Raw genomic sequence first — 13,084 nt, forward strand, 5'->3', positions numbered from 1 at the left:
TGACATAAGAAATTTCCATACGATTTTGAATTTGTATTAATGCCCTAGGTGCTTGCAGTCGCTGTCCCGTAATGGTGTCCTTTTCCTACAGGGAATTAATATTAGGACAACCCTGTTCTTTTGATTTTTTGCAGAGTTTGTAATGTTGACTCTGCTTTTCACTCTTCCTGTAAATGACTATGATAGTTTGAAAGAAACTCTCCCTTTGTTCATACACAGTTTGAAAGAAACAACAGGAACACGTGGTGTTTGCTTGCCATTAACAGGTTCCTGTTGTTTTGGGATGCCCATTGTAGCTTGTATTCCATATTAGTGTGTTTCACATATGGATTTCTTAGAGATTCAATTCTTATATTCAATATTCCCGTGATTTATAATAGGGGGTTTTTACAGCGTCGAATTACTATCCTAGCATTTTCAACAACATGTAAAAAAATATAAGTAGGGCTTTCCACCGTGATTTTGGTGTACTGGATCAAAATTACAAAAGGAGGAAAGGGTTCAAAGACAGCCATTAGTGAAAATCTAATGTAAAAAAAAACCTGACATCTCATGGTATATATTGCAAAGGCAAAATATATATACTAGTTACAAATTTCTCCATATTATTAACCATAATTCTAATCCACAAACTGCATTCAATGAATAGACTTTGTTCAGGGATCACTGTTATTTAGTACCTTATGGAGGCCTAGTCTATACTAATGCAGCTGTAGGCAGCAGTATATCTGAAGTACCACTAGTGGACAACCAATTGCAAGAACTAGGCAGTCAAATGGCTCTGTTTCGAAGTGAGGCCCATTGCCAATTGGGATAAATGTACCCCTTATACTAGAGTTTCCATAATGGTTTGGTCTAGAATCTATACTGAGACATAAAGGTGTCATATTGCATTGTGTAATAATGTATTATAGTGCCAATCTTTAGTGTAGGGTATTTCTCACCGTAGAGCAGCTGCTGCTGCTACTTGCGCTTGGAGTACAGCTCCCAGGAGCAACCTTTGGTGACTGGAATGAAGGAATGTTCAAAGCTTCTGTTTGGGGACTGTGGTTCTGAACTTCAGGCGGCCACTGGCTGTTCGGAGTTCGCCCAGCTGTGCTGTAAGTTGATGGCTCCTCAAAAGTGTGTGCACCTGCACAGTTGATTACAACATTAGGATTTCTTTAGCCAGATTCCTATGAAAAGACACAGCTATACATACACCACCACTGCGACTAAATATGTAGAGTTGCGCTGAACTGGCTTTCCATTGAACATGTTACCAAATTTTCATCTTTTCAGAAATTCACTAGTAATTCATAGAGAACTGTTTCAGATTCCCGAGAGCTTTCACCTGCCCAGGTACGTAGCAGGGGTCCATTTTTCTAATACCTGAAAACGTACTTTTTAAACATCCTTCCCCTGAAACCACATTAAATCTAAAAGTGCTCACTTAATAATCCCACCCTAAAACTCGTTTATGCCTTCCCACCAGTAGGAAACTTACAAGCATGTTTAGGTTAGTAATTACTTGCAAATTCTTGAGTTACCAGCAACTTCCAAGCTTGTAGGAGTTCACCAATATATGTTGGCAAAACTCCCTACAACACACAAATGTTTGCTTAGTACAGAATTTGTCAAACACAAGGAGATGATGGACAGAGCACTGAAACTCACCCCCAATCACAGATCAGGGTTAAATCCATCATCATTCTTTAGCTCACTTCGCCACCCCAGTTCAGACCCAGCCATATGCAAATCACTTTTGACCCTGTTCCTCATGGGAACAGTTCAGCCGGAAATGCCAAGCCAGGTCTTCCCAGAATCAAAAACAAGCATCCTAGGACTGGTTTCAGGGTAAAACCCCCCCTCAGGCAGGCTAGCTTGAATTCAGTGGCAAGGTGAGCCCAGGACCAACGTCTGGGCATACCCTGCCAACTTAGGGCGAACAAAACAAACACAAGGAGAATTTGTTCACATAGAATTTGCACCAAATTGGTGAAGTATCTGTGTGAGTAAATTCCTTCTGCAAGGCTCTAAATCCCACCATGCATGATTTGATGAATCAATAATAAGATTTTACCCTTGCAGGTAATGTTTTTCAATGAGAAAGAATAGTGGCAGCCAGACATATTGGGCTTGATACAAAAAAACAAGTATGTACCTACGTTCTTCTTGAGTTTACAAATGACTAAAATTATTATTGTTGTAATATCAAGTGGGACTAAATGTGTTCGAGGGGTGGTGAGTGGATTTTACAAGGAGTAAAAGTTTGGAAATTTATTACAGCCACAAACATTTACAAACCTTTCCAAGGATCATTCCTACCAAGGATATGGTTAGAAGGACTCCTCATAGTGGCAGGAGTAAAACTCTATTCATGCTAAGAATAAGGCGGTGCCCTCCAAAAATACTGGGGGAGCAGGGGAACAGATTTCACAGGAATAAACAAAAAGTTAGCATATGCAGTTTTGGTGAGCTTTTAAACATGTGCAATTGTACAATATATGGGCCACATACATCAAGCTTTTTTCCTGTCGCAAACGGGCCGATATGCAGAATCGGCCAGTTTGCGAATGGAAAATGCCCATTTCTGATGCATGAACCCATTTCCTTTTGCAAATTAGGTAATCGCAATTGTTTGCGATTACCTAAATTGCGAATGCATTTAGGGAATCGCAATTTGCGATTCCCTAAAGGCGATGCATCAAGCCTTCCTAAATACATACTGTGCATTTAGGAAACTTCAAGTTGATGGTAATATGCGCACTCTTTGAAAAATAAGCAAAGGTGCGTTTTCAAAGAGCCACATGAGCACACTTACCTTTTTGGGGGTGCATCAGGGGGGTCTTAGGCCCCCTCACACCCTTGGAATTGCATTCGCAATTTGCGATTACCAATTTGGTATTCGCAATTTGCGTATGCATTGCCATTCATTCCTATAGCCCTATAGATACAGATGGAGTAACATTACCTAATAGAGATTCGCAAATTGCGAATCGCTAATAGGTAATGTTAAGAAATCACAATTTAATTTACATACATAAGGATTTTCGATTCCCAAATAGTGATTCCCTAAAAATCGCTATTTAGGAATCGCAAATCCAGATGTTGATGCATGTGGCAGTATATCCGATTATGTATCCCTAACTGCTTAGGTTTGTGATTACTTCTGAAAAGCTGCCACTGCCAGAGCTTTTCAGGAGTACACACAGAATTCTTTTAGCTTTCTAAAATGTGTAAAACTAAAATCAAACATTTGTGTGTATAGGTGTACATGTACAAAGGTATTATCACGAATCAGTGATTAGAGAGGTTTCGGTGCTGCCTGGAAACTCCACACCATGTGGGGAGAGGAGTTGGCCTAACAGCTAGGGTGCTTGACCTTGGACCTGGGGATCTGGGTTCGAGTTTCGGTAACAACGCTAAACATCCTGGTGTTCTGGGCAAATCACATAATCTCTCCGTGCCCAACAAAAATGAATGTGTGTCCTCGTGTAACGTAACTGGTGCTATGTAAAGCACTCTGATACCGATTCGGGTCAAGTTCGCGCTATACAAATCTCTGCAAAAAAATATATATATATATGTCTGACTTTGTACTATCTCGTTCATTTAGTTACACACTTAAAAGCAAAGGTGCTGCAGTGATGTCCTGGCTACTGGAGAACATAATCGTATAAGGTGTCCTCAGAAGAGGATTCTTCTGTGACCTACTGCTCCACACACAACTAGTGCACACACACACTAGGTACATCTGTCAGAGGATGGTACTAACCAAAATCAAGTGAGATGATGGCATCACCAGGTGTGGGCGCCAGCTGTGCTAGCTCCTCAGGTTCTTCCTTCAGTTTAGTGAACAAGAAGTCACTCTTGTCTGGCACTGCACTGTCAAAGAAGGAACCCATGGCTACTGGACGTGGTTTGAACAGAGATTCTGTCTGGTCCATGGAGAAAACAATGTCTGTCTTTTCAATTTCACTGTGAAAATTTAAAACAGATAAAAATAAGGTAAGACATTTAAAATATAAAGACACTGGATTGTTAAAAAGGTTCTACAAAATTATCACTTAGTCTAAAATTATTGCTAACCTTTGATACAACAAAATGCATGCAAAAAGGAAGCATTTTATCTCAGATTCCATATAAGACTAGAAAAACAATTTTGTTTCCTTTGAAATATATCTAGAGGTCTTTGAGACTGTTCTGTTGGAACTTGTATTTCTTACATCAGACCATGTTTTCCCAGTTACCCTGTAAACTGTTACAAGGCAGGAACATTGAAAAGTAACATTTTTCGACCGATTGACATCCTATAAAGTAGATGTAAGCACATGCCTTTCTTAAATTTGGGATTTCCTTGAAATTCAGCGATGCTTTTGTACGTTTTGTTCGATAGAGCTTCGGATAGCCTTTGGATACCCAGGTTTCTGAATTCTGCCAGAAACTATTGGGGACATCTTCCTTTGCTCCATCATGATGATGGTACTGCATTGTTAGATGTAACCGAAATCAGGCTACAAAGGTAACTTGATGGTCTTCTTGAGTACAATTCAGTAAATTATTTGAAACTGAATTTGACAAAGACAATGTTAATGAAATTTGGTTCTGTGAAATCTATCTTTGTCTGGCATCTGGATAACCAAAAGATCCAGATGACTGAAGCTTATCATTATCTTGGAATCTTGACATGTAGTCTCCAGGAGTTAACTCCAATGCTCCTTATTCACATATGACGCTGCCAGTCATGCCTTGTACTCTATTAATCTAGTGAGGATCAGATGCTCATTCAGCTCTGGTAGTGTCTGTCATTAAAATCAATTGTACGCAACTTTCTTCAACGCCGCTAATGTTTAACATGTAGAAGTTTAATGTTATTATGTCCTTACAATGACTAGCACTGAAAAGCTTTTTTTCACTGTAGCGGGCCTAGCTGTTCTATTTTGAAAACCAGAGTACAGACGATAAATACTAATACTGTAGCTCAGGAATATGACTAGTTAGAACAATAATTAAACAGCTATTTTTAGCAATTATTAGAAATGCAATCAATGGTGTAGTCAGATTTTTAATACATATTAAGAAAAAGTAACTTTTAGAAAGTAGTCTTATCCCTACCTGACGCTCCTGGTTGCTCTTCTACTCTGCCAGCCAGTAATTAGCATTTGCATAAATGTAAAAATGTTGTGAAGTGCCTCCAAAGAGCAAAAAATAGGCTGACTTGAAGGGGAAGAGATTACTCCTCTGAAGCTAACAGAATATGCATGTTGGGGCTGGGAGCATCCTTTTTGACACTACAGTCCTGCTTCAATGTCAAATCCTGCTTGACAGGTCTGCTGGGATTACATGCAACAATAGGGGGTTTACTTGAAAGGCAGGAAAACAGGATTCCCAAAAAAGTCATGTCTGGTTGCTGGAAAACCCTACGCTTGTTCTACCAAACTTTTTTCTCTGGGTTGGGCTTTACAAATAGCACTCGGGGCACACTTGAGAGTAAGGGAAACAGGATGCCATAATAGTTCTTGAGTTCTTGTATATTCACTGTCTGGATGCTGGAAACCCCTACTTTTGTTGTACCAGTAATTTGTCACTGGAATTATTGTGGGACCAGTGACAGCCCCAAATTGGACTTTAGTTTAAGATGTGGGAGGCCACTAGGATTACCACAGTTCACTCCCCCCCCCCCCGAACACACTCAACCCTCAGAGCCCAAGTTTAGTGTGGGCGAAGACTTTTGCCATCTTAAAAAATGTCCAAAGTGGGTACGGTTGACCCCAGAAACTTTTACCTCTTTCATTAGGGCATGACCAGAAGTCATTCCCACTCATTGGCTCATGCCAGGCATAAATGTGTCTTCCCGGGCACCCATTTCAGAACACTCATAAACCTGAAGACAATCAGAAGAAGACTGAACCAAAAGGTAAAGTGTTTGACCAGAACAAACATGGTTGTTGTATCTGACCCGCACTCTATCACGGTCAATGTCATCATTGGAACCTTATGCTTGTTGGTGCTATTTAAACCTTTAAAAATCATATTTCTGGTTCCACTTTTGAGAGTTTTTGTTATTTTGTTTCTTACATTTTGCTCTATTTTTCTAATTTGGTTTGAGATTTTTATTCTTTTGCATTTCGAGTGTATTACCATTTTGCTACTGCATAAATATTATACACATTGCCATAAATTACACCGGTCTGCTCTGTACCATAGCTACCTGGGATTAAACTCAGGTCAATTTAATGACTTTGAGGGTTTGCCAAAAAAGGGTTATGATTATCCCTTGAGGTGGGTAGTCAATCACCCCATACAGTGAGCCAATTTCTTACAGAAAATCACTCACATTATGCAAGAGGGTGGCGAGAGGCTCTGTAGTGTCAAGTTGTTGCGTTCTTTGAAGAAGTATTTAGTTCCTTTCTAAAAATGAGAAGGCCTGGAACAGTTCTGATGTTTCATGCACAGGTTTTCCAAATCAGTCAGTTTTCTGTATGCTTTCTTTTTTGCAGCTCTTTGTCTCCAGTTTAGTGATGTCCCAACTCAAGGTGCGGTGCAGTCCACCCGAAGGAATATTTTCTCGGACAAGGAGGCAGGGTCCCATTTATGGTGGTATTATTAATAATGTAGATGATCTTAAACAAGCAAGCCTTAATGGGGAGGAGCCAATGAAGCTCCACAAGTTCCAAACGCAGGTTGTGTGCATTCCTAGGAGCCCTAGGGTGATGTGGTTGGATTTCTACGGGCCTTTGGTGAGACGCGTTGCAGCATGAAGAAGGCCTTTCTGGGGCGGGCAATGTATATCAGGGAGACTGAGGAGAAGGATGTTGCTCCCATCTATATGGGGAACCATGATAGCTGGGATAGTAGTTTTAACATAATTTTCAGGGAGAAATGGTTTCACTTTTTGAGGTCTGAGAACCAGTAATATGGAGCCTTAGTTTGCTTGGCAGTGTGTTCCTTGCTACAGAAATAGTTACTGTGGCAAAAACTACTGTTTGGCAGTTGGGGGTTGTACTATCTATGTTTCATTTTGGTGAGCTTGCTTTGAACTTCTTGTGGTTTGCTGTTCTTGACGAAGAGAAGGAATTTGGTCTTGGCTGGGTGGAGCTTCATGTAGGCGTTGGACATTCAGGTCATAACAGAAAGAATGAACTATGACTGCTGATACGCCCACCAAGACCATGGTTGGTCAGGTTAATAGTTGAAGTCACCTACTAGTTTTTTAGAGCTATAGCAAAGGAGATGAGTCCTATTCCTACAGAAATATTCATTAACATGTTCACCTCTAGTATTTTCCCTGTTGTTTGGAATGATGCATCTATCCTTCCATTAATAAAATAATCTAATTTGGACGCATCAAACACAAGCAATTATCGTCCTATTGCCAGGGTGCACTTCCAGCTAAGATAGTGGCGAAAATCATGAATAATCAGTTAGCACACATCATCCAAGAAAATGAACTACTTGATTCCGCCCAATTTACTTTTGCCCAGAGCATAGTACTGAGACTTCCTCGATCAAGGCCACAGAGGACATTAGGTCCATGATGGATATAGGAGGAGCAGCTGCCCTGATCCTCCTTGATTTGTCTGCAGCTTTCGATACTGTTGACCATAGTTTATCGTTCCTCCATTTGGAAAAACTAGGGGTTAAGGTTTTGGCACTGTCCTTACTGTCATCTTTTCTCAAGGAAAGAAGACAAACAGTGACCCTGGACCAGTTTAAATCAACCCCTTATGTGCTACCTTGTGGGGTTTCACAGGGTTTGTTGCTTAGCCCATCCCTGTTTAACATCTACGTGTCAGAATTGGCTCCCCCGATCCAGCATTCTGGCTTCAATTTAACATAGTATGCCGACGACACACAGATCGTGGTAGCCGCATATAAAGATAAAGCACCCCCTGCGTTACAGTTTCAAAACTGTATGATGGAAATTAGCAGCTGGATGGGCAAGCATTGTCTCAAACTCAATTCGATAAAAACATAAATAGTGATCTTTGGTAATCTCCAGCCAAGATGGGACTGCCTCTGGTGGCATGTCTAGATGGGAGATTTACCAAAACCAGCAAAAAAAAGCAAAACATCTTGGGGTACTGATTGACAACAAACTAACTTTCTCTCAGCAAACAAATGCTGCTGTTTCGGCCGCCTTTTATTTCATTAGGAAACTGAAGAAGGTTCTTCCCTATATCTCCTTCGATTCCAGGAGGACGGTTGTGACTGCACTGGTACTATCAAAGTTAGATTATTGTAACAGACTTTATCTAAATATGCAGAAGCAACCTCAGAAAAAACTGCAGATGGTGCAAAATGCAGCTGCAAGGCTCCTACTAAATCTGCGTAAGTATGAATCAGTCTCTAAAGAAACCCGCAAACTTCACTGGCTCCCTGTGGCACATCGTATCAAGTTCAAGACACTATGTTTAGCCTACAGGGTCTTGAATAATATGGGACCGGTGGTTTTGAAAAACATCTTTTCCTGGTATCATCCTGGCAGACAGCTATGCTCTACTGGCGCCAGGCTTATGATGGCTTTTAGGATTTGCACCTCTAGTTGGGGAGGTCGAACCATTGGTTACGGCAAGGCAAAACTATGGAATATGCTTCCTATGGAGATCAGAGCTGCAAATTCACTTGCCTCATTTAGAAAGGGCCATAACACATGGATATTCCAAAACTAGGTTCCTGACATCTCTGGGCTTATGTTGAGTCTTAGCGGGTATTCGTGCGCTTTATAAGTTTTATTAACATAACATGCATGACTATAGTCTTGCCTTTTAGTGCACTAATGGCTCATGTTTAAAAATGATCACTTTTAACAAGTACTTCTCGGTGTAATGCTACAATGTTATTTATAATGTCAAAGCTTCACATTACGTAAATACACTTTCTTGAATTTTGAAGCAACTTTATCATATTTATGTGATGTTTGTTGTGTGATTTTAATTGCAAACATGCACAGAGCTCCGCTTGTGAATGGGCTTTAAGATCTGAGCCAGATCATTGGTTTACTCTGGCCCGGCTCTCACTTCAAATCTGTTGCCTCACCCACCTCTAACATTGGGGTACATTGGGGTACATTTTAGCGCAAAGTGAGGATTCATAGGCATGTGCAGGTTTATTGTTATCTCTTCATGTAGGTGTTCTCAGATATACCCACTGGAGGGCAGTATAGATTCACAACATGGGTTGGTGTAAATTAAAGGGGCATACACAGTACACTCAACCTTTCTATGTGGAATTTGATAGTTGTACTTGATGATAAGTTAATAATGTGACATTCACCTTAGGACCAGATGAGCCAAAGAGTACTTGGTATACTGATTTAAAAATATGTATCAACTGTGCTTGCTAATGCACAACTGATGCAAAAGTGACTAGGCAGAGGACTTTAAATCTAATCTCAAACCTCAGTAATGCACTCAACCCAGCCTGGCCTTCATGACGCTGCCCCTTTCATCAAAACTATGTTAAAAAGAAACAATACCACAAGCCCGTCTCGGGGACAGCTGCATGTGCACCATGTCAATTTATTCAACGCCACACATTGTTGACAGGTTATAAGTTTAATCCAACCTTTCCAGAGATAAAATTCCCCATTCTGAGGGTATCCAGCCACTGTGTAGGTTAATCGGCTGAGAACAATGAGGTCTTCAGTCAACGACTAATTTGTTCCTTAACCACTTAGCTGCTGGACCATTCTCCCCAGTGCTGAGCCCTTTTGTGACAATTTGGGGTCGTTCGTATATAGGGCTCCAAAACGTTTTTTACGAACAAGCTATCAATGCCAAAATTGTGTTCTTTTTTCCAGCATCCTGTGAATTCGGAAAGTACCCAGGGTTTGTGGATTCCCCTGGAGAGGACAGAGAAAAAGGCAAAATAAAGCTACATTTTGAGTTTTTGGTAAAAGTAGGAAAATGGATAAAAGGATCAATTTTTCTCTAAAAATTGCATCATAGAACGTTTTTCTGTGCTAAAATCACCATCTTCCCAGCTTTCAGGCACAAGCAAAGCTAAATAAAGAAACCACATTTTTTTTACCACAGTTTTGTCATTTTTCAAAGAGGTAGCTCATGTTTCCTATATTTTTTGTGCTAGTTTGAGTTTGTGGTGGAAACCAGAGTGAAACCCATAGGTGATCCAGAAAAGCGATTTTTTTCTAAAAAGTAGACAAATTCCAAATTCAGTAAATGTAGATCCCTTGAGGTTTTCCCAAAGAATCGAACTGTTGAAATGAAAAAATATTGAAAATAAGTAGGAAAATAAGGCCATTTGTGACAACATTTTCATCTGAAACTTTTTGCCACAATGGCAAATTTACAAAAGCAATACACCATTACGTCCGTTAGGCCCTTCTGGGTGCAGAGATATATAAGGTTTGTAGGTTTTTCAAGAACCCAAGGTACCCAGAGCCAACAACTGAGCTGCACCACACAATGGCTTATCATTGTGGACAGAGTATAGACCAATTCAAATGGTGATATCCGTAGAGTGAAAAATGGGTATCAAGAAAGTTTAAAAGCAGTGGTTATTTGTACATCTCTGAATTTGTGGGTCCCCGTACTAGCATATGATTTAGAGAGTATTTTTTAAATGTCTTCTTTCTTACACACTGGCTTACATTTGGAAGGAACAAATGCAGAGAAATCCAATTGGTAATAACAAATATCCTACTATTCGATGCTCCCACATGTCTTCCGATAAAAACTGTACCTCACTTGTGTGGGTAAGCCTAGTGCCCTTGACAGGAAAAAACCAAAACACAACATGAATAGATCAAATTTTACACTCAAAACAGCTGTTTTTAGCAAAATGGATAGTTGTGGATTTTGCGCCCTAACTCAGCCGGCTCCTAGGGCAACCTAGCAAACTTGTAAATTTTTTAAAACTAGACACCTAGGTGAATCTAGGATGGGGTTGACTTTCGTGGCTCTCATCACATCGTTTACCCAGAATCCCTTGAAAACCTTAAACTTTGATTAAAAAACTAATTTTCCTTGAGCATTTCGGGAGCAACAAACTTCCTTCCACCCAGCATTCCCCTAAATCTTCTAAAAAAAATGGTACCTCACTTGTGTGGGTAAGCCTAGTGCCCTTGACAGAAAAAGACCCAAAGCGCAACATGGATACATCAAATTTTACGCTCAAAACTAAGCAATTTTTTGCAAAGTGGGTCACAGTGGATTTTCAGCCCTACCTCAGCCGACACATAGGGAAACCTAGCAAACCTGCACCTTTTTAAAACTAGATACCTAGAGGAAGCGAGGATGGGGTGATTTGTGTGGCGCTCACCACAGTTGTTTTACCCAGAATCCCTTGCAAACCTCAAACTTAAAAAACACATTTTGCTCACATTTCTGTGATGGAAAGTTCTGGATTCTGTATGGAATCACAAACGTCCTTCCACACAGAATTCCCCTAAGTGTTTTTTTTTAAAAATGGTAACGCACTTGTGTGAGTAGACCTAGTGCCCATGACAGGAAATGGCCCAAAACGCAACATGGATACATCACATTTTTCCACTACAAGATTTTTAAAAATTAGACAATTATGGAAGTCCAGAGTGATGTGCCCTGCGTGGATCCAATGAGGTTGTTTTGCCCACAATGCCACGCAAACCTCAAACTTTGCCTGAAATCACACATTTTCCTTACATTTTTGTGGTGGAAACTTCTGCAATTTGCTGGAATCCACAACATTCCTAACACCCAGCATTGCCCGACCTGCAACAATAGCAACGCTCTTATTGACCTCAGTTTGACCCATTCCTGTCACGGGCACTGGACCCAACAACACAAGTGGTGCAACGCTTCTAGTGGGCTTTACACCCCCTGGGGGTGGGGACAGAGTGAGGGTAATGGGTAATTATCTTCATCTATCCCCAGGGGACGCAAAAAGACTATCTCTCTTGTTGGGGCGAGGACATGGCTATGCCCATGGTGGGTAGCCTCCACCCCTATATTTTAAAAAAATCAAACAAGTTCTCTGGTGTCTAGTGGGCTTTCTGTCCCTTCCAGGTGGGGGAGGGGGAGAATGGGGGTAATGACCCCTATCTGCCCTCAGGGGGCAGAAAGACTGTCACTATAGTTTTTTGAGCAGCCCCTACTACCTATATTTATTCTAAAATAGAAACCCTGGTGTCTAGTGGGCTTCCTGCCCACCGGTGGGCAGATCAGGAGTAAATACCCCTACTGCCCCACTGGGGGGCAGACAGACTATCTTTCATATTGGTGTGGGGGCATTACAAAATTAATAATACATTTCCTGATGTCTAGTGGACTTTCTGCCCCCTGGGAGGGGGGTAGATTGGTGGTTAATCACCCCATCTATCCACCAAGGAGGAGGAAAAGGCTGTCATAAACGTTTTTAGGGGTAGTTGCATAGCCATGCCCATAATGGGGTGCCCTCAACCCCCTATATGTACTGAGGGCAGATCGATACCCCACTGGCCCCAGTGAAGGTAGAATGACTGATCTCCATTTTGGGTGGGGGGATCACAAGCCCCTAGGGGCAGCTCCCCCAAAATCCCTAGTGGTAGGTGGATTCATGCTTGCGGATCGCTTTTCTATGGTGATCCCCAAGCAGGGATCCACTGGGGAGAGATATCATTTGAAAGGGGAGATTCTCCCCTTCCCAACGGTACCTCCTCCACCCTAATTAGTGCTCAGCTGCAGAGATGTGCCACCTGAGCACTGATGCAGTGAAAGTAAAATGAGTCCATCGGCTTCTTTTAGTGTCACTTTAGTGTAATGATGTCAGCGCACCCTATGCACTGTAAGTCACTACACAAAAGAAGAAAAAAACCTCTGACTTTTAAGGTAGGGTCCCCTCTTCCAAGGACACTTTTCACACAAAAATATAGTAGTAAATGTACGTTTTGAATTTCATGAGTTTTGCCTAATTTTTGAAGAATTTGAAATAATTGTGCAAAAGCAAATTCGGCAAATTTCATACACCTGAATTTCAAAGTGTTGGCTCATTGTTCCCAAAATTTACAAAGGATCTACTTTCATATCTGTTTATACAGCTTCTGTGACCAAAATGTGCAGAACATTTTGAACATTAGCATTTTCAGATTCATTTTTCCCAAAATGATTATAAAATTATTTTC

The 13,084-nt window shown here is 40.9% G+C and overlaps 1 protein-coding gene across 2 annotated transcripts in view; it reads right to left on the reverse strand.

Annotated features, from left to right (window-relative positions):
* EPAS1 (endothelial PAS domain protein 1) overlaps positions 1 to 13,084 on the reverse strand; it is a 349,065-nt gene that overhangs the window by 29,198 nt on the left and 306,783 nt on the right. For both annotated transcript variants that reach the window (XM_078649670.1, XM_078649671.1), the window contains exons 9-10: positions 3,758 to 3,960; positions 945 to 1,132 (exon numbers count right to left, since the gene is read on the reverse strand). In XM_078649670.1, coding sequence (XP_078505796.1) covers positions 945 to 1,132; positions 3,758 to 3,960 — 391 coding nt within the window. The remainder of the gene's footprint in view (positions 1 to 944; positions 1,133 to 3,757; positions 3,961 to 13,084) is intronic.

Source organism: Lissotriton helveticus, chromosome 6 (genome assembly GCF_964261635.1).
Source record: "Lissotriton helveticus chromosome 6, aLisHel1.1, whole genome shotgun sequence".
NCBI classification, from domain to species: domain Eukaryota; kingdom Metazoa; phylum Chordata; class Amphibia; order Caudata; family Salamandridae; genus Lissotriton; species Lissotriton helveticus.